The sequence below is a fragment of the Orycteropus afer genome, unplaced genomic scaffold (genome assembly GCF_000298275.1).
Source record: "Orycteropus afer afer isolate SDZICR_OR568_19922 unplaced genomic scaffold, OryAfe1.0 scaffold00278, whole genome shotgun sequence".
Classification (NCBI taxonomy): Eukaryota; Metazoa; Chordata; class Mammalia; order Tubulidentata; family Orycteropodidae; genus Orycteropus; species Orycteropus afer.
Genome location: NW_006921865.1, coordinates 2234664 through 2261468, shown reverse-complemented (window position 1 = coordinate 2261468; position 26805 = coordinate 2234664). Strand labels below are relative to the sequence as shown.

Genomic DNA, 26805 nt, shown 5'->3' with positions numbered 1-26805 from the left:
GTTGTTGTTGTTATGTGCCGTCTAGTTGGACCCGACTCATAGTGACCCCTCCTTGGGTTTCCAAGGCAGTATCACTACGGAAGTAGATTGCCCAGCCTTCCTTCCAAGGAGTGGCTGGTGGGTTTGAACCACCAGCCTTCTGGTTGGAAGTCAAGTGCCTTAGGCACTATGCTACCAGAGCTCCTAAGAGAGGTTTAGTAAAGTAAATTAATAAGTAGTTTAATGTAAATCTATATGCAGTTAATTTTTTTCTTTAAGAAATACATCTTATAATAACTATACTTTTCTGGAAAATAATAACATTCAGTAGTAACTATTGCCTTAGCTAAATATGGACTTGGGGAATCAAGTAATCTCCTTTAAAAAAAAAATACCAAAAAGAAAATAAAAGCACCATGAGAATGTTGTTGTTGTTGTTGTTGTTTGCCGTGGAGTCAGACCCGACTCATAGCGACCCCTCCTTGGGTTTCCAAGGCAATGAGAATACTATTTATGAAATAGCCACTACAGTGTCCAAGGTACTAGAGTTAGTAATCATTACTCAATATTTGTAATTTCATCCAACATAACATTTTTGGAGCACATTAATCATTTAAAACTTCAAAAGAGAGAGAAAAAACAAAGTTAAGATTGACATTTAATAATTAAATTGGTTGTTCTGTAAGTTGAGTAATACTAATGCCCTAAATTTTTGTCATCTAATTTTATCCAACCAGAAGCAATAGCTACCAAACTAAAGTCAAGTGAAGTAGTGAAATAATTCTGATACAAATATTGTATCCTTCATGCATATTAAAAGAGGAATTTTGTTGCACATATGAGAGGTAAAGCAAAAAAGAAATACTGTTTTTCACATATTATTTTCAACATTGATCTACTTTATAAATTATTACACAACCCTCTGCTTTGTTTTAAAGACAAAATATGTCTTTGAATCATGTTTTATACACTTTATAAAAATAACATTTATAAAACTTATAATATTTTTATACATATTAATATCCAAAACTTGAGAAATTTCAATATGAAAAAAGTATTTTGGGGATTAAAACATGTAGGAGATAAATTATGCTAAAGCTATTCACTATGAAAACATTTCTTTTATTCTAAAAACAGTATTTTTGAAATTGTATATTTATCTTTTCCCATGGTAAGCTTTTTTTAAAAGCTAAGTATTTGCTACTCAATTTTGGAGCTGAGAACTTGATTTAAAAAAAAAACTCACTGCCGTGGAGTTGGATCTGACTTATAGGGACCTCTCCTTGGGTTTCCAAGACAGTATCACTACAGAAGTAGATCCTCCAATCGTCCTTCCAAGAAATGGCTGGTGGGTTTGAACCTCCAGCCTTCTGGATAGCAGTCTATGCCTTAGGCACTATGCCACCAACTTGATTTAGGAATTATGAAAATACATTCTGTCCAAATATATATTTCTTTAATTCAGTTGTACCTAACAGTGGCACAGTGGTTAATTGTGCACTTATTAACCAAAATGTTGGCAGTTCAAACCCACCAGTTTTTCCATGGAAGAAAGATGTAACAGTTTGCCTCCACAAAGATTTACAGAGTTGGAAACCCTTTGGGACAGTTCTACTCTCTCTTGTAGGTTTGCTATGAGTCAACAGAAGTGGGTTTGGTTTGGGTAGAAACATTTTTATTTTATTTCATTTGAGAGCTTGTTTTACATTCAACGTTATGTGTATATTTAGTTTCACTCCCCATTTACCATGTCCAACCCTAACCCGATCTCCTCCCCTCCCTACCCCGTAACCCTCCCCCTGTGCCCCTCACATTTATGCAATCCTGTTTGTCTTGCATTTCCTCAATTTGAATGTTGGTCCTCTGGTGCCCCGTGGTCTGTTGCTCTAAGGGATGTATTACCATAGAGTATGTGGGTATGTCATCCTGGGTTGAGTGGTCTGCATGTACATCTTATTAACTACTGGGCTGAGAGCTAGCCCCTGGGAGTGAATTTTATAACAAGTGCAAAATGTATTCCAGGGCCATAGCATTGCAGGTCTCACCAGACTCCATCTGAGCAGTAATTGTGGTCATTATTGAGTTTTTGGATTTTGTTCCACATTTTTCCTCCCACTCTCTCCAGGATGTCCATATTTGATCCTTTCCTGAGTGGTTGGCATTGGTAGCCAGGCACCATCTAGTTCTTCTGGTCTCTAGGGCCATTGTGTCCTAGACTGATTGCTTTCAAATGTGGTGGTTTTTTTTTTTTTTTTTTTTTTTTTTCATGTTCTTCTTTGCTTCTGACCCTAGGAGACCATTAGCTGTGTCTGAGATGGCCACTTGAAAGCTTTTAAGACCCCAGTTGCTACTCACCAATGTAGGATGCGGAGCAAGACTTTTATATATTTTGTTGTGCCAATTGAGTTTGGTGTCCTCCAGTACTATGGTCCTGAGACAGTAGATCTATTGGATTTCTCTCCCATAGTGTCTCTGAGGCGTTACTCTGTGTCTGTCTTCTACTGTTTCTGTAAGGAATGCAGGTATTTTGTATTACTGGTGTCTGTGTAAGATTAGCCTCAGCTGAATCTTATTCTTGGTCTAGAGTCTACTCCTGTTCACTGACCCCCATCTGATCCACTCAGGGGTTTATCTGTAGCCTGGGTTTGGTGTTAATGGCAATGCAATATTGGTTGGTATTAGCATCTGTCATCTATTTCTTATGTGTACAATTCAGTGTCCTCACATTTCCTAATGTTATCATTGTGGTCACAGATCCTTCCTGTATATCCTCCCCTTTCCCATATCAGCATGTGGGCTCCTACTAGCCTGAAATTAATCCCTCCCCATCCCAGTAACCTACAAAGTGAGTTACCTGTCCCAAGCAAATCCTTCTTTGTCTTTTTACAGTAATGGGCTCATACAATACTTGTCTTTCTTCGACTGACTTATTTCACTCAGCATAATGTCCTCCAGGTTCATCCACGTTGTGAGATGATTCATATATCCCTCATTTTTCTTTAATGTGGCACTGTATTCCATTGTGTGCATGTACCATAGTTTGGTTTTCCACTCATCTGTTGATGGCCATTTAGGTTATTTCCATCTCTTTGGTATAGTGAATTGTGCTGCAATGAACATAGGTGTACATATGTCTGTTCATGTGCTATCTCTCACCTCTTTAGGATATATTCCTAATAGTGGAATTGCTGGGTCAAACGGTGCTTCTATTTTCAGTTTTTTTAAGGAAACACCGTACTGTTTACCACAGTATTTGTACCATTTTACAATCCCACAAGCAGTGGGATTCCAATCTCTCCACAACCTCACCAGCATTTGTTATTTTCTGACCTGTTGAACTTTGCTATTATTGCTGGGGTAAAAACCTTTTTTAAAAAAATAATGCTATTGTTTTGGAAAGTTGATAACTACTATCTAAATGTTATGCAGAAAAAATAGTATGCTTATGATTACTGAAGAAAATAATGGCAAAAAGTGTAATGAGTAGAGATTTGCTCTTATTATTATATAAATTTATTAAGAAAGCATAGTGTTCTCTAGAATATATTATTATGTAAAAAAAACAAAGTGTAGAACAGTATATAGGAATGCTATCTTCTGTGTAACAAAGTGAAAATATACATATATTCATATATCTCACTGCCTTTGAGTCAATTCCAATTCATAATACCCCCCACTAGGTTTCCAAGGCTGTAAATCTTTACAGAAGCAGACTGCCTCATTTTTCTTCTGCAGAGTGGCTGGTGTACCACCAACCTTTTGGTTATCAGCCAAATATCTTAACCACTATACCACCAAAACACTTTAAATTCATATATATTCAAATCAAACTGCATATTTGCATTGGGCACATCTGCTGCAAAAGACCTCTTTAAAGTGTTAAACAGTAATAAAATAAATTCATATATACATATATCCAGCACTCATCTGTTAGTTTATTGTATTGTGGTTGCTTCTGTGTTGCTGCAATGCTGAAAGCTATGTCATAAATATTTCAAATACCAGCAGAGTTACCCATGACAGACAGGTTTCCTCAGAGCTTCAAGATTGAGATGGACTAGAAAGAAGGATGTGATGTTCTACTTCTGAAAAATTGACAAGTGAAAGCCTTATGATTAGCAATGAAAGATGACAAGGAAGAAGGTTAGAACACATTCACATACAACTGGGAAAGAGCTGTCTCTTCAAAATAGAGTCTACCTTAACAACATGGATGGCGTAAAGCTTTTGAGACCTTCATTTGCCGATGCAGTACAACTGAAAATGATGTGAAACAGCTATAAACGTCTGAATATGAAGATAACACAACCTTACATGCTAAAAGTAAAGAGGTCGTAAAGCACTTACAAAGATCATAGCCTTTTGTGTGAACTACACCTCAACATGAAGAAAACAGAAATCCTTGCAACTGGACCAATAAGCAACATCATTATAAATAGAGAAAAGATTTAAGTTATCAAAGATTTAGTGTTACCTGGATCCACAACTAATGCTTTACTTTAGGAAATAGCAGTCAAGAAATCAAACCACATATTTGCATTGGGCATGTCTGCTGCAAAAGACCTCTTTAAAGTGTTAAACAGCAAAAATGCCACTTAGAGGACTATGATTTGTCTGACCCAAGCCATGGTATTTTCAGTCTCCTCATATACATATGTATGGAGTGCGTCTCAATATAAAGAAAACAAAAATCCTCACAACGGGACCAATGAGAAGCATCACAATAAATGGAGAGAAGATTGAGGTTGTCAAAGAATTCACATTGCTTGGTTCTACAATTGATGCCAATGGAAGCAGCAGTCAGGACATTAGAAGACGTGTAGCATTGGGCAGGTCAATTGCAAAGGAACTGTTTCAAGTGCTGAGGAGCAAGGATGTCTCCTTGAGGACTGAAGTACACCTGACACAAGCCATGATATTTCTAGTTGCCTCGTATGCATGTGAGAGCTGGACAATGAATAAGGAAGACCGAAGAAGAGTTGATGCTTTTGAGTTGTGGTGCTGGCAAAGAATGCTGAAAGTACCATGGACTGCTAAAAGAACTAACAGATCTGTCCTGGAGGAAGTGCACCCAAAATGCTCCTTGGAAGCAAGAATGGCCAGACTTCGTCTATTTTGATCATGTTGTCAGAAGGGACTATTCCCTGGAGAAGGATATCATGCTTGGTAGGGTGGAGGGTCAAGGAAAGAGGGGGAGACCTTCAACGAGATGGATTGACATGGTGGCTGCGATGATGGGCTCAAGTATAGCAGGGATCATGGAGCTGGCAGGGGATCGGGCAGTGTTTCGTTCTGCTGTGCATGGGGTCGCTATGAGTTGGAAACGACTCAATGGCACCTAACAACAACAACATATGCATATGAAACCTGGACAGTGAATAAGGAAGACTGAAGAAGAATTGATGCCTTTGAATTATGATGTTGGCAAAAAAATATTGAATATGCCATGGATTGTCAGAAGAACAAATGAATTTGTCTTGGAAGTACATCTGGAATGCTTCTTAGAAGCAAGGATGGTGAGACTTTGTCTCATATGCTTTGGCCATGTTTTCAGAAGGGAGCAATGCCTGGAGAAGAACATCATGCTTGGTAAAGTAGAGGGTCAGTAAAAAAGAAGACCCACAATGAAATGAATCGACACAGTGGCTACAACAATTACTTCAAACATAGCAAGGTGGTGAGGATGGCACAGAACCAGGCAGTTTTTCATTCTATTGAATATGAAATAGCTAAGAGTTGGAACCATCTCAATGCCACATAACAATAATAACAAAATATACATACATGTTTTCTTTTATTTGAAAACAGAAAGCAGAAACTTAGAAAAGGAATAGGATGCTGGAGATATGGTTTAGAATAAACTCTTCTGAATATGCGTTTCTACACAGTTTTAATTCTTGTTAATACATAAATGTGTCTCATATTCTAAATTTCAGAAAAGAAAAGTCATATAGCATATATGTAGGATGAAGTAAATAAATATTTATAATATGATTATTAGGAACCAAGATTTTAATGGCTATAAAAATGTCCATATGCAGTTTAAACATAACAGGAGCCAGTTAGGATAAATTCTTAGCCACAAATAAGCACCTTCAAGGAGTAGGTTGCTGGGTTTGCAGACTGGGGATCATAGTTGTGGGGGACACAAACTCAATGGGCACAAAATGATATACAAAAATATTGCTCTACATCTCACTTCAGTGGGTACAACTGGGGTCTTAAAAGCTTTCAAGCGGCCATCTAAGTGGCAGCTATTGGTCTCTTCTTGTCATCTGTAGCAAAGAAGAGTGAAGAAAATCAAAGACACATTGAAACAGTTAGTACAAAAGACTAATGAACCATGAGAACCTTAACCTATGTGATGCTGAGACTAGAAGAACTAGATGATGCCCAGCTACCAGTGCCAACCACTCAAAAAGGGATCAGAATTGGAGATCCTGTGTAGAGTGGGAGTAAACTGTGGAACAGTTCTGTATAGAGTTAGAGAAAAATATGGAACAAAATTCAAAATCGTAAAAATGACAAGGCTTACTAATCTGATGTTGTTGTTGTTACATGCCTGGACAGTGAATAAGGAAGTCGTCAAGTTGGACCCAACTCATAGCGACCCCTCCTTGGGTTTCTGAGGCAGTATCACTACGGAAGTAGATTGCCCCATCTTCCTTCTGAGGATTGGCTGGTGGGTTTGAACCGCCAGCCTTGAGGTTAGCAGTCAAGTGCCTTAGCTACTATGCTACCAGAGCTCCCTACTAATCTGATAGAGACTGGTAAAACCCCAAGACTGGCCCCAAGTCATCCTTCAGGCCTGGAATTGAACTCACTCCTGTGGCTTAACTTTCAGCCAAACAATAGATGGGCTTATGACCTTAGTATCTACACCAGGAAGATGTACTCCTTAGAACAGTCAACCATGGGAGATCAGAAGGGAAGCATTTGCACAGAGGGAAAGATAGGGAGGCAGGAATGCACAAGCAAGGACACAAGGAAAGGGTAAAACCACAGGGAGGAAGTGGGAGGTGAGCTGTAGGGAATTTGACCAGTAAACAAAACAAAATGCTTATGCACTGTTCAATATAAAACAAATCTCTTTGTAAAATTCCACCCAAATCACAATAAAAAGTTAAAGAAAAAAGATTTTAATGGAAGTTATAAAGTCAAAGAAAGAATTTAAAACCTCATAATGTTACATTCAGGCATTGATGATTCAGTAATAGAATTCCAGGTTTGATTTTAGCCAGTGCATCTCATATGCAGCCAACATCCGTCAGTGGAGGTTTGTGTGTTGCAATGATGCTGAACAGTTTTCAGTAGAGCTTCCAAACAAGGAAGAAAGGCCTGGGGTCACCTTCAAAAATTTAGCCAATGAAAACCATAGAGAACACAACAGTCTGATCCCTAGCATATCATGGAACTGGTGCATGACCTAGCAGCATTCTCTTCCACTTTACATGGGTTTGATATGAGTCAGTGCAGACTTGAGGGCAACTAACAGCAACAAAACAATGTTAAATTGGATTTAGAAATGTCTACATGAACATTTTTTTAAAAATAAACAGAGGTATCTTATGCTTAAGAAAAATAATCCATTTCCCGAAACACCAATTGCTAATCTATTTCTATTTCTTATCATTTAAATGAGAAAAAGTATAATGCAATTTAGGACAACCACAAAACAACCAAGTTCATACAAAATAACTTAAACCCAGTAATGCCTGTAGATCTCATATGCTTAGAATATTAGTCTCTTATCACTAGATAATTAATATGAATACTAGCACAGTTGTTTATATGTGGTTACCTGTACTGTTTGCATATTGTTGGATACTCTTTTAGCTTATGATATGGTGTAACCAAACCAAAAAACAAACTCACTGCCATAGAGTTGGATCCATCTCATAGGGACCCCTCCTTGGGTTTCTGAGACAGTATCACTATGGAAGTAGATTGGCTAACCTTTCTTCCCAGGAGTGGCTGGTGTGTTTGAACCACCAGCCTTCTGGTTGGCAACCAAATGCTTTAAGGCACTATGCCATCAGAGCTCCTATGATATGCTTCCACAGTGATAACACCTCAGAAACCCAAAAAAGGGTCGCTATGAGTCAGATCGGCCTCAATGGCAGTGAGTTTAGTTTTGTTTTTTGACTCAGATTTAGAGGAACTAATAGATAGTCTCTGTGTCTTGTAACTGCTGTATAGATTGTTGAAGAGAAAAGCTTTCAGAAATGATCAGAAATGGTGATCCAGGTGAAGAAATGATTACAAAAACTTAAATAGCTAAAAATAGAGGAATAATAAAAATACATCCATTTTATTTATTCAATCACTAAAAATCATGGAACACAGCTTTATGAACTGAGATACAAAAAAAAAAAAAAAAATTGCCACTAGATTGATCCCAACTCATAGCAACTCCTCCTTGGGTTTCCAAGATGGTATCTCTGAAGAAGTAGACTGCCCAATCTTCCTTTTGAGGAGTGGCTGGTGGGTTTGAACCACCAGCCTTCTGGTTAGCAGTCAAATGCCTTAGGTACTATGCCAACAGAGCTCCCTGAGATACAAAGATGTCCATAATCTATTGTTTATTGGAAAGAAGGGGTAAATTTTATAGTAATATAAATGACTTTATCCAGTTCTGAAGTGATCAAGATCACAGTACATGGAGATGTGGTATATTATTTTAAAGATTGTTTGGAAGTCTATATTAATTTTGGAAACAAAAAAGGTGATTGCTTCTATATAACAGCTATCCTATTGCTCCCATGTTTTCTAAAGGTGTCAAATAGCAAACAAGACTTGCCCTACAAATTACATCTGGAATAATCACATATGCAGATGCCTGGCTCAGCAAGATTTTATTTTTTCCACAAGTGCTGGTGGTGGTAAGCAGAATGTTCATTTAAAGACTGAATACCAAGGATCTATTTTTTGTTTAACAAATATTTATTTTTAAAACCATGTGTACAGTAATCAGATCATCATTCTTTGAAATTATGGCTATAAAATAGCACAGTTTTAGCTCCATGTTGATATTATTTTTAATTTCCTTGTAAAGGAACATACTCATCTTTGCACTCAGTCCTTTAATAGGAAACATATAAAGGAAGATGTTTTGTAATATCTCCCACCAACTAAGAATGCCTTGCTGTGTTTGTATAGACTCTACAGGTGAAGTCCATGACATCTGTGGACCTGAGAAGGAGCTAGATGAAGAAACCTGTCAATGTGTCTGTAGAGGAGGACTTCGGCAATCCAGCTGTGGACCCCACAAGGAACTAGACAGAAACTCATGCCAGTGTATCTGTAAAAACAAACTTTTCCCCAGCTCCTGTGGGGCCAACAGAGAATTTGATGAAAACACATGCCAGTGTGTATGTAAAAGAACCTGCCCAAGGAATCAACCCCTAAATCCTGGAAAATGTGCCTGTGAATGTACAGAAAATCCACAGAAATGCTTCTTAAAGGGAAAGAAGTTCCATCATCAAACATGCAGGTAAAAAATCTTAAATTGTATTAATTTCTCCAACTAGAAATACTTTTCTTAACCAAAAGCTAAAATCCAAAAACCGAACTGTCTGCCCTCGAGTGGATGCCTAAGGTATTTGACTGGTAACCAGAAGGCTGGTAGTTCAAACCCACTAGCCACTCCTCAGAAGGAAAACGGGGCAATCTACTTCCATAGAGATACTGCCTCAGAAACCCAAGGAGGGGTCACTGTGAGTTGGAATTAACTCGATGGCAGTGCGATTGTTTTTTTTTTGTTGTTGTTTTTTTTGGGGGGGCATTTATAGGACAGAGTAGAACTGCCTCTCCAGCTTCCAAGACTGTAAAACTTTTCAAATTACCTCATCTTTCTCCTGCAGAGCAGCTGGTAGTTTGAACCCCCATCTTTTTTTGGTTAGCAGCTGGATCCTTTAATCACTTCACCACCAATCATCCTTTAAGCTAACACAGAAGATGTTTATTAGAATAAGAGTAGCCACCTGTAAGTTCTGGAAGATGAACTTACAGATAGTATACTAAACCAAACCAAACTCATTGCCAGTGAGTGGGATCTGACTCATAGCGACCCCTCCTTGGGTTTCTGAGGTGGTATCACTATGGAAGTAGATTGCCCAACCTTCCTTCCCAGGAGTGGTGGTGGGTTTGAACTGCCAGCCTTCTGGTTAGTAGTCAAATGCTTTAGACACTATGCCACCAGACTCCTACAAATGATATACAAGTGGTATTTTTTAACCAATACTAAAATTTCCTGAGGAGTCCCTGAGTGGCATAAATGTTTAAGTGCTTGGGAATTAGCTGAAAATTTGGAGGTTTGAGTCCAATCAGAGGCCTGGCATTCTGCTTTTGAAAGCTTGCAACCACTGAAAGCCCACCTCAGTAAACAGTGCATCTTTTTAATTCTCAAAATTTTTGTTTTCCCATTTTAATTTATTTTTCTGATAATGTGTCCACACTGCTATTTTAACTGCTTCATATGGAGACATTAATGAATGTAGTTATCTCATTGATTATATCTTTTTCTTTCCTAATTAAATTAAGTGTCTATTATAGGAATCTCTGTTTCCTCCTTAGAAAATTTTGAGTGATAACTGTATTCCACTCTTACTTACATATCCCTACTCTAATTAACAAAACGATAGTTCATAAATGCACTGATATATTTAGAAGGAAATATGATACTTGATCATATTAAAACTTCATTTGTTATATTTCTGAATAAGCCTACTATATATATAGAAAAATTAGAAAATGTTTATATACAGACTGGCAAGCCATCATATTTTCAATAGATTTACTATATTCATATAAAAAATTTCTATCATTGTATATTTCCTACTAGTATACAATTCCTTCATAAAGATACTCTATTTACTGCAGGTCTTTCTAGAGGAACCCTGGTGGTACAGTGCTTCAGGTGTTTGGCTGCTACCTTAAAGGTCAGCAGTTCAAATCCACTCCTGAAAATATGTGGCATTCTGCTCCCATAATATTCATAGCCTTTGAAATCCTATGGGACAGTTCTACCCTGTCCTGTAGGGTTGCTGTGAGTTGGAATCAACTTGATGGCAGTGAGTTTTTTGGCAAGTTTTTCTGTTGTCATCTAAGTGTGATTCCAGGTGTTGTGGTGTGTGTGTGTGTGTGTGTGTGTGTGTATTTGGAACTAAAGGAGATGATTTATTTTTTTGAAAAATATATTTACTACTCCTTTTTTCTTTCCCTGCCATTGAGTCAATTCCTAATCATAGGGACCCACATCTATGGAAAAAGGCAATGAAGAAGCTCACCATCATGAGTCAAAATAGTATGAGCACTGACTATAGAACAGACCATCAGTTGTCCCTATACACGTTAAAGTTGAAGCTGAAAAAAATGAACATGTGTCCACAGGACCTAAAATATCAACTTGATTATATTCCACTTGAATTTCGAGACTATTTGAAGAATAGATTTGACTCATTGAACACCAAAGACTGAAGACCAGATGAGTTATTGGATGATATAAATAGCATCATACATGAAGAAAGTAAAATGACCTTTAAAAGACAGGAAAGGAAAAAAAGGACCAAAATGGATGTCAGAAGAGAGTTTGAAACTTGCTCTTGAGTGGAAAGTATCTAAATTAAATGGAAGCAATTATGAAGTAGAAGATCTGAACAGAAGGTTTAAATGGGAGGCACAAGAAGATAAGTAAAATATTATAATAGAATATGCAAAGACTTGGAGTAAGAAAATCAAAAGGGAAGAATGCTCTTGAAATTTCTCAAGCTGAAAGAACCAAAGAAAAACTTCAAGCCTCGAGTTGCTTTATTAAAATGGGCAAATTTTATGGGCAAAATACTGAACAATGAAGGAAATATTAAAAGAAGATGAAAGGAATACAAGTCCCTGTACAAAAAATAATTGGTTGAAGTTCAGACATTTCAGGAGATAGCATATGATCAATAACTGATGGTACTGAAGGAAAAAGTCCAAGCTGTCCTGAAGGAATTGATGAAAAACGAGGGTCCAGGAATTGACAGAATACCCAATGGGATATTTCAATAAACTGATGCAGTGCTGGAGGCACACACTCATTTATGCCAAGAAATTTGAAAGACAGCTACCAGGCCAACTGTTGGGAAGAAATCAACATGTGCTCCCATTTCAAACAAAGGTGATCTAAAAGAATGTGGAAATTATTGGAAAATACCATTAATATTACAAGCAAGTAAAATTTTGCTGAAGATAATTTTAAAATGGTTGCAACAGTATATTGACAAGGAACTGCAAGAAATCTAAGCTGGATTGAGAAGAGGGCATGGAATGAAGGATATCATTACTGATGTCAAATGGATTTTGACTAAAAACAAAGAATACCAGAATGATGTTCACCTGTGTTTTATTGACTATGCAAGGGCACTCAACTGTGTGGATCAAACAAATTATGGATAATATTTTGAAGACTGGGAACTCCAGAATACTTAATTGTGCTCATGAGGAACTCGTACATGGACCAAGAGGAAATCATTTGAACAGAACAAGGAGATACTGCATCTTTTAAAATCAGGGAAGGTGTGCAATAGGGCTGTAGTTATTCAATCTGTGTTCAACCTGGTCAAATAGTCATAGCATCAGGATTGGAGGAAGACTCATTAACAACCTGCAGTATGTAGATGACACAACTTTGCTTGCTGAAAGTGAAGAAGACTTGAACCACAAACTAATGAAAATCAAACACTACAGTCTTCAATATGGATTGCATCTCAACATACAAAATCAAAGATCCTCAGAACTGGACCAATAAACAATATCACAATAAGTGAAGAAACATGGAAGTTGTCAGAGATTTCCTTTTACTTGGCTCCATAATCAATGCCTTTGGAAGGATCAGACAAGAAAGCAGATGTTATATTGCACTGGGAAAATGTAGTAAAAGAAAAAAAAGGAAAAGGAAAGAAAAAAACTCCTCTAAATATTAAAGAGCAAAGATGTCACATTGAAGACTAAGGTGGACCTGACTGAAGCAGTGGTATTTTCAATCACCTCATATGCATGTGAAAGTTAGGCAATGAATAAGGAAGACCAAAGAAGAATTGATGTTTTTAAATTATGGTGTTGGCAGAGAATATTGAGATTACCATGATCGCCAGCAGAACAAACAAATCTGTCTTTTGTACTGAAGAAGTACAGCAAGAATGCTATTTAGAAGAGAGAATGTCCCAATTTCATCTCACATACTTTGGTCATGTTGTCAGAAGGGAACAGTCCATGGAGAAGGATATCGTGTGTGGAAAAGTAGATGTTCAACAAAGTGGGGAAGGCCCTCAATGAAATGGATTGACACAGTGGCTACAACAATGGGCTCGAGCATACCAAAGATTGTAAGGATGGTGCAGCACCTGGCATTGTTGCTTTCTCTTGTAAAAAGTGTCTCTATAAGTCAGAATTGACTCAACAGCACCTAACAAAACTATTCACTTTTTTCTTAATATTTATTCTAAAATTGTGGTGAACAGAGTGTTATTCTTTGTCTCACTGCTTTACTTTTTATTGATCATTGAGGAATTAATTCCTTCTTAGGTTTTATAGCTATGTCCATATTTAAAAGTGCAATTTTTCATATTATAAGAGTATTTAACAGTTTAGCATTGAAATATTGCAAAGCATCTTCTCAGATCACAATGCTATAAATTAGAAATCAACAATCAGAAGATCAATGGAAAAAGAGCAAACACATGGAAACTGAACAACACCATCCTTCACAATGAATGAGTAATAGAAGAAATAAAAAATGAAATTGAAAAATTCCTTGAATCAAATGAGAATGAAGACATAACCTACCAAAATCTTTGGGACACAGCAAAGTAGTTATCAGAGGACAATTTATAGCAATAAATGTACACATCAAAAAAGAAGGAAGGAGCAAAGTCAACACCTTCAACCAGCATCTCCAATGATTAGAAAAAGAACAGCAAAAATAAATTAATTAATTAAAATTAAAAAAAAAAAAAGCCTACAGTCACCAGAAAAAAATGAAATAATATAGATTTGAGCAGAAATAAATGAAACAGAAAATAGACAATAGAAACTATCAATAAGATTAGAAGTTGTTTTTTTGAAAAGATTAATAAAGTTGACAAACCAATGGCAAATTTAACAATGGAAAAGAGGGAGAGAATACAAATAACATGAATAGGAAACAAATTGGGTGACATCACAACAGAAACAACTGAAATAAAAAGGATAATAGGATACTATGAAGAACTATACTCCAATAAACTAGAAAATATTGACGAAATGGACAGATTTCTAGAAACATACTACTTACCTAAACTAACACAGACTGAGGTGGAAAAATTGAACAGACCCATAACAAAAGAAGAAATTGAACAGGTCATTAAAATATTACCAACAAAAGAAAGTCCCCAGACAATTTCACTGAAGAATTCTACCAGACATTCAAAGAACTGACACCAATCCTACTCAAACTATTCCAGAACATAGAAAAGGATAGAATTCTTCCAAATTCATTTTATGAAGCAAACATAACCTTGATACCAAAACCAGACAAAGGCATCACACAAAAGGACAACTACAGACCAATACCCCTTGTGAATATGGATACAAGAATCTTTAACAAAATCCTAGCCAATAGACTCCAACAACATATGCAAAAAATAATTCATTATGACCAAATGGGATACATATCAGGTATTCAAGGATAGGTCAACATTAGAAAAACAATCAACATCATCTATCATATAAATGAAACAAAGGTGAAGAACCAAGTGATCATATTAATTGATGCAGAAAAGGCATTTGATAAAATCCAACATCCATCCCTGATCAAAACTCTTAGCAAAATAGGAGTAGAAGGGACATTCCTCAACATAATAAAGGGCACATACGAAAAAACAACAGCTAACATTATTCTCAATGGAGAGAGACTGAAACTATTCCCCTAGCGGACAGGAACCAGACAAGGATGCCCTCTATCACCACTTTTATTCAACATTGTATTGGAAGTCCTAGCCAGGGCAATAAGGCAAGAAAGGGAAATCAAAGGCATCCAAATTGGTAAGCAAGAAGTCAAACTATCCCTATTTGCTGATGATATGATCCTATACAAAGAACCCAAGAATTTCAGCAAAGAAAACTACTAGAATGAATTGAGAGATATAGCATCATGGCAGGATACAAGATCAATATGCAAAAATCAGTTGGATTCCCCTACACCAGCAAAGAGATTGCTTAAAAAGCAATAAAGAAATCAATACTGTTTTGGTTACCTAGCACCACTCTAACAAGAATATACCACAAATAGGATGACTTGAACAAACAGTTTATTCTTACAATTTGAAGGCTTTAAATCCAAGTTCAAAGAGCCAGGCTCTAGGGGCTGGGGGAAAGCACCTCAACCTTGGCTTGAGCTCTGCTTCCTGCTCCCGGCCCACTGAAACTAGAGGCTTTCCTTCACTCAGCTGCTGGCTGCTGAGACTGGCAAACCCAAAGTTGACAAATGAAAAAGCACTGTCCCGATGTTACCAAACTGCATGGCAGGCCAGTAGTTCAAGTCCATTAAAAGTCCCAAGATCAGCAGAGCATGGTAGACTGCTGAACGATGACTCCGCTACATGCAGGATTCCAGCATGCTATAAGCTAGAGACCATTCTCAAAGCTGTTTCTCATATATGGGAAGCAGACTACATACCCAAAGCAGCTACTCAGCTGCTCCAATAGATTCCACCATGGGGTTAATTACCAATCTCACCATGGGGAATAACTCCATTCAGCTGCCCAGCCACTCAACCAGCCCCAGCCAAGTTGACACACAAATTAAACCACTGCAAATACCATTTACAATACCTACCAAAAAAATAAAATACTTGGGAATAAATCTTACCAGGGACACAAATAACGTGTGCAAAGAAAACTACAAAAGACTACTTCAAGAAACCATAAGATATCTACATAAATGAAAGAACATACCATGCTTGTGGATAGGCAGATTGAACATTGTGAAAATGTCAATTCTACCCAAACCAGTCTATGCATTCAATGCAATCCTAATCCAGATTCCATCATCATCCTTTAAAGATACTGAAAAAACACTAACTTTATATGGAAAGCAAAGAGTCCTTGGATAAGCAAAACACTATTAAAGAAGAAGAACAGAGTAGGAGGTCTCACACTGCCAGATCTCAAAACCTGCTATACCGCCACAGTAGTCAAAACTGCCTGGTATTGGTACAATGACAGACACAGAGACCAGTGGAACAGCACTGGGAATCTAGAAATAGATCCATCAACCTATGGTTAGCTGATCTTTGACAAAGGGTTTAAATCCAGTAAATGGGGAAGAAATTGTCTGTTTAACAAATGGTGCTGGCAAAACTGGATATCCATTTGCAGAAAAATGAAACAAGATATATACCTCACACCATACACAAAATCTAAGTCCAAATGGATCAAAGACATAAATGTGAAACCTAAAAGTATAAAGTTCCTCAAGGAAAAACTAGGGGCAAACTTAGGGGCCCTAATATATGGCATAAATAGACTATCAAGCATAACCCAGAATGCACGAATAGCAGAAGATAAACTAGATGAATGAGACTTTCTAAAAATTAACATTTTATATGCTTCTAAAGATTTCTCCAAAAGAGTCAAAAGAGAACCTACAGATTGGGAAAAAAATATTGGGCAATGACATATCTGACAAGGGACTTATCTCTAGAATTTATAGAAAATTCCAACACCTCAACAAAAAAATGACAAATAATCCAATTAAAAAATGGACAGAAGACTTGAGTTAGACGCTTCACCAAAGAGGATATTCAAGAAAATGAAGTAATATTCACAATCAGTAGCCATTGCAAACAACACACACACACACACACTACCATCCAGTAGGATCCAACTCATAATGACCCCTCTTTGGGTTTCCGAGGCGACATCACTACGGAAGTAGGTTGCCCAACTTTCCTTCCAAAAAGTGGCTTGTGGGTTTGAACTTCCAGCCTTCTGGTTAGCAGTCTAATGCCTTAGGCACTAGGCCATGAGAGCTCCTTCATTAGTCATTAGAGAGATGTAAATCAAAACAATGAGATACCATCTTACTCCAGCACTAGTAACAAAGTTCAACAAGACAGAAAATAAAAAGTGCTAGTGAGGATGTGGAGAGGTTGAAACTGTCATACACTGCTGGTGGGACTATAAAATGATACAACCACTGTGGAAAGCAGTATGGTGATTCTATAAAGTTGGAATTAGAAATACCATTTGATCCAGCAATTCCATTACTAGGTATATATCCTAAAGAAGTGAAAGCAAGGACAAGAACAGATATATGCACACCCATGTTCATTGCAGCACTATTTACAATAACCAAACAATGGAAACAACCTAGGTGTCCATCACCATAAGAATAGATAACCAAACTATGGTACATGCACACAATAGAATGCTATGCAACCTTAAATAATAATGGGGAATCCACAAAACACCACATAACATGGATGAACTTGGAGGACATTATGCTGAGTGAAATAAGTCAATCACAGGAGGACAAATATTATATTAGTCCATTATTGTAAAAAGTCAAGGAAAGGTTTCTATGTGGAAAGAAATTTTCTTTGTTGGATACCAGGGATGGGATGGGAGGGGAGGGAACACTGCTAGATAGGTAGAAACAAGTATTGATTTGGGTGAAGGGAAGGGCGATGTATCAAATGTGAGTGATCAACACAGTGGCATCGAAGAAGAGAAAGACAGAGAGAGGTGCATGGGAGGTACAGACAACAAAGATAAACCCTTTTGTACATACAGTATTGCGTTGTCAGTGAAGGCAAACATGGGTATATGGGTGGACAGGCTGAACAATTAGGTATGTTTATGCAGGGGGAAGTGTGCCCATGACCATGTATAGGGTTGGCAGACAATGTTTCTACAAGTATATTTTTATGTTGTGTAAGAATTCCCAGTTATATAGTAGAGCTGACAAAGGGCAAGGTTGTCATCACTTCTTGGCCACAGCCAGCTACCAGAGGGAGAAAGTTGTTGGAGCTGTGGCTCAGGACCATGGTCACAGGGGACATCAGGCTCAATTAGCATAACATAGTACACAAAAACATTGTTCCACATCCTAGTTTGGTGAATAGGGACTTGGATCTTAAAAGCTTGCAAGTGACCATCTAGATGCAACAATGGGTTTCTCCTCATCCAGAGCAAAGAAGAATGAAAAAAACCAAAGACACATGGAAACAGTTAGTTCAAGGGACTGTTATAGCATGTGATCCTCAGCCTATACAACTATGGGACCAGAAGAACTAGATGGTGCCCAACTACCACTGTCAACCACTTGGAGAGGTATCTATGTAGGATATCCTGGACAGAGTGGGAGAACAATGTGGAACAAAACTCAAAATCATAAAAAAAAGGAGGGGGCAGGTTTGCTGGTCTGATAGAGCCTGGTAGAACCCCTGAGACTATGGCCCCTTGCTGCCCTTCAGGTCTGGAATTGAACCCACTCTGGTGACTTCCAGCCAAACAAAAAAAACAGGCATATGAGGTGAACATTTACATTAGGTAGATACACTCCTTGGAGAGATCAATCATTGGAGAATAGAAGGACTGTGTATGCACAGGGAGACAGCTCAGGGGATAGGAGTGCATGGGAGGAAAGGGCACAGGGAAGAGGTGGCTATGGGGAGGAAGTGGGAGGGGAGCTATGGGAGATTACAGTCAATGTCCTGAAACAAAGTGTATGTGAACCACTGTATAGAAGATGAATTTGCTTTGTAAACTTTCACGCAAATCAAAATAAAATTTTTAAACAAATTAACTGATAGCCTAAAATTGAGAAGCTCTGCTATACCCAATGCTATTTTTACTTAAAGTGATTAAATAATTTATACACAAGAGGAGCAATAGAAAAATGAAAACAAAACCCTCTTCTGGGGGGAAAAAATTTGTCTTTTTTTTTTTTTTTTGTAATGTCCTATTGAATTCCATATTTCAGATCATCTTGCATTTTACCCTCAATACCCATCTTCACATGTGAGGCATATCCAAGTTCCAAAAAAGTCTTCAAAGATAGCTTCAATCCATTATAGCAACAAGGCTGTGCAAACTATTAACCGATTTGTAATTTGTCCTTTTACCACTGCTAAACACTGAAAAGATTTACTTGGGACCACTGATGACTACATTCCCTCTCATTCTCTTTTCTGCCACATTTGTTTCACATGGCACTCAGGTGGAGAAGGGAGGGTTGGCCACAGTCATGTAGCCAGCTGCCAAGTAAAGAGACAAGTCTGAGGGTGGGGCTGCATTGAGGACACACTTCTGCCAAAATGGCTGTGTTTAATTGCCTGCAAGTCTGGGTTCCATGCTAGTCCCACATCCTTGTGAATTCTGCCATACTTGTATTATCACAGTAAATCAGCAGACTAAATATTCACTTTTATAATTTCTGTTTAATGTTATTTTCATCCATGAAGCAGAGACCACTTCAAAAGAAATAATGCTTACATTATCCCATATTTCCATTTGTTCCATCAGGAAGCCAAACTTTTTTTTAGGCTTTTCCATTAGTCTTAAGTTTTATAATTCTATGAAGAAACTTTAAGAGTTTATAAAACTAAGAATAATTTTATGAAGAAATGAGTAATTTTGTTCTAATATGACATTTAGTGCATTTGTGGCATGATTAATTAATTGCCTTGGCCTTTAATAAAAACATGTTCTTCTTCTTTGTTCTAGTTGTTACAGAAGGCCATGTCCAAATCGACTGAACCACTGTGAGCCGGGACTTTCCTTTAGTGAAGAAGTATGTCGCTGTGTTCCTTCATATTGGAAAAGGCACATATGAACTAAGACAGTATTATTTTCCAGTTCATCCTTTTCTTTTATGGAAAACTGTGTTGCCATATTAGAACTGTCTGTGAAGACAGACACCTTTGTGGGACCATGGTTAACAAAGACAAAACCTGTGTTTTCTGAACCATCTGGATAACTTTACAGAAATGGACTGGAGCTCGCCTGCAAAAGACCTCTCTTAAGACTGGTTTTCTGCCAATGACCAAATTGCCGAGGTTTTTCCCTCATGTTTAAAAAAATAATAATAATTAATGACTATATAATTTATTTCCACTAAAAATATTGTTTATTCATTTTTTATAGCAATAACAATTGGTAAAGCTCACTGTGATCAATATTTTTATAGGATACAAAATATGTCTAAAATAAAATGAAAATAGTGTTATTAGCTGATAATTTTACTCCATTACCATCTTACATGACAAGCAAAAGTGGATGTCACAAGGCCGTTGATCTTATTCCTCCTCTTTTATTTCTCTCTAACAAAATGCCAAGTTTTGATTGCTGTGAAAAAACGTGATCCTATAAAAAGAAGTTTCAGATAGACCAACTTAATGCATTGCCATTGAGTGAACTCTGACTCATGTTTTTGTTGTTATGTGCTGTTGAGTCGGCTCTGACTCATAGCGACCCCTCCTTGGGTTTCCAAGGTAGTATCACTTCTGGTTAACAGTCAAGTGCCTTATGCACTATGCTACCAGAGACTCATAGTGACCTTAAAGGACACAGTAAAATTACCCTATAGTGTGCCCAAGGCTATAAATCTTTATGCAACCAGACTGCCACACCTTTCTCCCATGGAATGATTGGTGGATTAGAACCACAGCCCTTTGAGTTAGCAGCCAAGGGCATTAACCAGTGTGCCACCAGGGCTTCTTTTCAAAAGGACAACAGTATGCTATTATATTTTGTTTAAATTCATCTCTTAAAATAGTTAATGATCATAACATTTGAGCACACAATACTTTTGAATGTATAGCAAATTAATTAATACAAAATACATCATTTTGTAAAACAATCCATCCAGCAGGTCCACCTGATTTTAAGTGCCCCCTCCTTGAGTTTCCGAGGCGGTTGTTGTTGTTGTTGTTGTTATGTGCTGTCGAGTCGGCCCCGACTCATAGCGACCCCTCCTTGGGTTTCCGAGGCAGTATCACTACGGAAGTAGGATTGCCCAACCTTCCTTCCGAGGAGTGGCTGGTGGGTTTGAACCGCCAGCCATCTGATTAGCAGGCAAGTGTCTTAGCCACTATGCTACCAGAGCTCCGAAAATAGATTGCCCAATCTTCCTTCGGAGGAGTGGCTGATGGGTTTGAACAGCCAACCTTCTGGTTAGCAGTCAAATGCCTTAGGCACTATGCCACCAGAGCTCCCATGCTTTTGAATTTATAAAAAGTTAATTGTTACAAAATATATCATCTTATAAAATAATCTACCCAGCAGGTCCACCAGATTATAAATTACATAGTGCACTGGAAGCGTTGCAACTCATAGCTTGATATAAAAACCTTCATTATGTACTAAAATAGCTTTAAAATATTTTATTCAAAAAATAATCTTTTCCAATTAATTAACCTCTGACTAGCTAAAATATTTATTTTGAGCTGAAGTGCTCCTAAATAACACATTGAAAATAAAACTTAAATATCATATATGTTAAAAAGGAAACATTGGAGTCACACACAGAAATACTTGCTTCATTTCCTAAAGAGTATCACACTGAAATACTTTCCTTTGGAAGTATATTATTTAGCATGCTTAACTACAACTGAATTAGAAAAGAAAATTCTACTGAAGCTTCAAAATGTAACAAAAACATATTTTGAATGGTGGCAAATTAATACATTGCAGAGTATTAGTATCTACATGTTTTGCTATAAAATAAATCATTTTATTTTATAAAATATTTCATTAGAAAATTGATGGCTTAAATATCTTCAGTGTTGTTTAAAACAGGATTTACATTCACTCTTACTACTGAATCCTAATTATCTGCTCTGTAAACTTTAAACATAACAGTTCATGAAGCAGGATTTTTTATGTATTGGGGAAGAAAATAAGCAGTCTTCTAAAATTTTCTCATTGTACACTTATGGGCCATGTTCTTATTCCTGGGTAATTATAAATCTAAAAGCTTGAGGTTAAAAATAAGTGTGTTGCCCATTCTATATGTAAGTAATTTTCAAACTTGAGAACAGGAAGAAAATATAAGTAAATTTGACAACAGTTGCAGTTTTCTTAAAATATCTCTGAAAGAACAAATTCAGCAGTGATTGTGCAAGGAAAAATGGAATCAAATAACTCCTTCCATCTGATGGAGAGGCACAGACCTTCATCCATAATATATCATCATCTGTGAAATTCACCTGAGACACAATTCAGTAATTTTCCTCCCATTTGAGCCAGAAATGAAAACACACAAACATCTGTTATTGTTGATCTAGTCAATTATTCATAGCTTTTCTTACTGGTAATCAGATTGATTATTCTTTAGTTTAAAAAAAAATTAATACATTAATTGTTTTCAGCTAATCTGAAAAAAAAAAAGTATATTCTGAGCTTCAAATGAGGCCCCTGAGTCCATGTAATGAATATTAGAACCTGACAAAATGAATATAGTGTTAACAGCTTTCAAAGCAATCTAAACTGTGTGCTAACACTTAGTTTCTCAGAATATAAAGGACAACCAAAAACATAACTAGACCAAAAATTAGTCTGAATTGTGTCAGAAAAGTCACATTTAAATTAGTTCTTGTAGATGTGATAATTTTGACCAAAACCAAGACTGTTGGTAGGTGCCGTAGAGTTAGTTCTGACTCATAGTGACCTGTATGCCACAGAATCAAACACTGCCCAGTCCTGCACCATCCTCACAATCAGTGCTGTTTGAGCCCATGTTGCAGCAACTGTGTCAGTCCATCCTGTTGAAGGTTATCCTCTTTTTTACTGACCTTCTACCTGCCAAGCGTAATGTCCTTCTCCATGGACTGGACCCTTCTGATGTCCAGCCCCACAATCCCCATTATACTTGAGCCCATCATTACAGCCACTGTGTTCATCCATTTCATTGAGGTCCTTCCTGTTTTTTGTTGACCCTTCACTTTACCAAGCATGATATCCTTCTCCAGAGAATGGTAATGGTCCCTTCTGACAAAATGACCAAAGTAGGTGAGACGAAGTCTGGCCATTCTTGCTTCCAAGGAGCATTCTGGCTGCACTCCCTCCAGGACAGGTATGTTAGTTCTTTTAGCAGTCCATGGTACCTTTAGCATTCTTTGCCAACACCACAGCTCAAAAGCATCAAGTCTTCTTCGGTCTTCCTTATTCATCGTCCAGCTCTCACATGCTTATGAGGCAATTGAGAGTACCATAGCTTGGGTCAGGTGCACATTAATCCTGAAAGTGACATCTTTTTTGAAGTGTTAAAACTTTAAAGCTGTCTTTTGCAGGAAATTGTCCAATGCAATATGTCGTTTGATTTCTTACCTGCTGCTTCCATGAACATTGATTGTGCATACAAGTGAAATGAAAATCTTGCCAAATTCAATCTTTTCTCTGTTTATCATGATGTTGCTTATTGGTCCAGTAGTGAGGGTTTCTTTTTTGTTTGTTTGTTTTTGTTTTTAATGTTGGTGTATAATTCATACTGAAGGCTGTAATATTTGATCTCCATCATAAGTGCTTCAAGACTACTTCACTTTCAGCAAGCAAGGTGGTGTCATCTGGAATAATAATATGGAAAAAGACAACACATTGCCAGAGACACTTGCAAGCAATTTTATGTGGAACATAAAAATTCCACAGCTCTCCATTATAATGAATAAAATTCTGGGGTGCCAGTGAAGAAGATGGACTAGAAAATATAGCTGCATAATTTTTTAGAATATTAACCAATGTAATTCATTTAAAAAAAAAAAAAAAGTTGGAAAATACAGTGATAATGTTCATAAGCTCTGAAGGAAAATTCCAAGATCCCAGTCTAGCCTATCTAAAGGATGAAGATGAGAAAATTCTGGAATCATGTGGCAACAATTCATATATCCAAGTCTTAAAAAGTTTATAAAAAGAATTTTCTGTCCACACACCCAATGTTTTATCTTTCATCTACAAGACTCAAGAAAAGCATGTTTGTTAAATAATTGCATAAGATTTAGCTTCCAGATTCTTTTCAATACAGGGTTTTGACACTTGCTAACAGATTAAATGAACAGATTTCAGAGGCTCAGAAAATAACCAGACATTTGAGAGGTGAATAGAAGGTAGCATTATCGGACATACCTAAATACATTACTAAGAGCAGGAGCAAAGAACAGGCAATTACCTCTGTGCATTCTAGGCATTCTCCAGGGATATCCTGCTCTGTAGGAATTTCACTCAGAGTTGAAAGTTGTTAAGAGAATTCAATTATTGCAGTTGTTTTAGTATATTGGCAAAATTTATTAAACTTAGTAAGATAACAAGTTCCCAGGTTTGCCTGTGTAGGAAGTATAGGGACCAAGAGCTGAACAAAAAATCTCTTGGCCCACATTTTACATGCATTACTATTCTGTCCCAAATCTCTTGGCCCACATTTTACATGCATTACTATTCTGTCCCCCAAGATCTGAGCTTTCATTAGCAGATTTTCAAAGAATGTTTTCTAAGGACTTTAGCTTTTGAACTGGAAGTGAGAATGACATAAAACTAGTATTTCACACTGCTACAATGGAAGAAATAACACTGATATGTCTGATTTTTATGTACTAGATGAATCCAAGAAAGCTCTGAATAAATCTAACTATTGTGCCCTATAAGTGTATAGTATACCCAGAGGACTATATCAGGACACAGATCTTCATGAAGTAACTACTACATGAATTTATCAGTTCATGTGTTTGAATTTTTTGTATATTGAGTATTTTTTAAGTTAAATTTTAAGTTAGTTATCTGTTAACTTGTGCAAGTATAATGGACTTTCATAGTTTAAAAGGTTTTTTGTTTGTTTGTTTTATATATACCGAAGTTCCACTCTATTTCTCTTCATCCAATGGCTAACAGCTCATTAGTTAAAGAAGCATACTATATTAGAAGGAGCCCTGGATTGAAAATTTTGTGCCAGTTTTTTAATCCAGATTTTTCTGCTTTATTTCTGAGCAAATCATTGAAATACTCTCAATTACCAGATTCTTACTCTGTGTAAGGAGGGGGTAGGATTAAATGTGTGAGGTCCCACCTGTAAAGTTAAAGAAAGTTTGTACTAAACTACATACAGAGGGAAGTCAAAACCAGAACATTTTAAAGAATTCTGGGGAAACACATTGCTTGAGCTTAATGAATATTAAGAAACTTTGTCTTTTGAAAATGTGTAAGAAATTTTACATGAAAACTCTGTCTCCCTTATACTATATCCCAATTATACTATTTAAATCCTATCTAATTTAGATAACTCAAAACATCATTCTTCCTGACTTTTTCATATAAAATGTTTTCACATACAGGGACTTTGGAAAATTTCTTTAAACTATTGGAAAAAGTAAGTATTTTGAAAAAACAAAACCATGAATCTTTCATAAGATCCAAAAAACCAATGAAACTCGCTGCCGTCAAGTCGATCTGACTCATTGCAACCCCTCCTTGGGTTTCCGTGGCAGTATCACTACTGAAGTAGATTGCCCAACCTTTCTTCCCAGGAAAGGCTGGTGGGTTTGAACTGCTAGCCTTCTGGTTAGAAGTCAAATAAGAATAAGAGTTTTCACCCATTGCTTCCAAAGTTCCATCAGATACACAAATAAACAACATTTAATTTTAGGCAATGCCTTTGAAGCAGAAATTGACTTGTAATATTATTATGGGATTTGGTTAGGAATTGTACCTGCTTCACTAGGATATGGTGTCTGTATATTGTAATAATAGAGGTCAAAACGCTTGGACACTGCTCATGGACTGAGCTACCAGGGTAGACAATATGTGAAGTTGATAAAACATTACCAAACACAGCAGTGGATATAACTGTTATGACTTGAAATAACTGATTGTGGGAGACCTTCAAAACTTACAAAATTCACTAGCTACTGTCTGGATAAGACAATATTCTAAAATATACAAACAGCAATATAATTTTATTTTTAAAAGGAAAAAAATACTCAGCACACTACATTAAATGACTTTATAAGAAATAGTATTTTTAGTGTGTTTTCAAAGTCATGGGCTGTTTTTCATCATCTCAAGGCAGCTACACATCTTAGTCTTTTAAAAAATTAAATTTTCTTTATGTTCAAATGTATAATTTAGGTTCAGTACAAATTTTTTTATTGGGAATATTGTTATACTTTCAATAATGTAATTATGAAGGTGATATTAAAGTTTATTCAGTTTAAAAAGAACCCCTTTCTTCAGTATTAGCAACAGAACTTTAAATACTTGCCATGGACACTTCACAGGCCCTTTCTAATGTAACACACAAATCCCCTAAAGGATCCTGTCCTTCACACTCAGTATTTCCTTTCTATGAGTTTTTCCCCCAAGGCATTTCTTCTTCTCTATCTCCTCCTCTTGTTAAGCAGTAATTTTCACCTTTGATTATTTCTCTCCTTACTGCCATGCTCTGAGATTTCTAATCTACAACATTTTTGGCAATGATTGCTCAATGATATGCTATCACAGGAAGGAGAAAGGAGGCTGGGAATCAGAATTTGCATCTCTAAGATAAAGGTTCCACAGCTTCCTATGACTCTACCCTAGGCTTTGGACTGACAGACTAATGATTCATTTTAAAATGTTATTGTTGTTGTCTTTGTTGTTGTAGGAGCCACTGAGTCAGCTCTGACTCATAGCGAATGAAACACTGCCCAGGGCTGTGCCAGCCTCACAATTCTGGCCATAACTGGGCTCATTGTTGCAACCATTGTGTCAATCCATCTAATTACCCTGTTTTGCTGACCCTCCATTTTACCAAGCATGATACCTTTCTCCAGGGAGTGGTCC

General features: G+C 36.9%; 1 protein-coding gene across 1 annotated transcript in view; it reads left to right on the top strand.

Moving 5' to 3' along the window:
- The window catches only part of VEGFC (vascular endothelial growth factor C), a 163943-nt gene extending 144109 nt beyond the window's left edge, over positions 1 to 19834 (top strand). The window contains exons 5-7 of the mRNA XM_007950566.2: positions 8755 to 8861; positions 9139 to 9472; positions 19726 to 19834. Coding sequence (XP_007948757.1) covers positions 8755 to 8861; positions 9139 to 9472; positions 19726 to 19834 — 550 coding nt within the window. The remainder of the gene's footprint in view (positions 1 to 8754; positions 8862 to 9138; positions 9473 to 19725) is intronic.
- The last annotated feature ends 6971 nt before the right edge of the window (positions 19835 to 26805 follow it).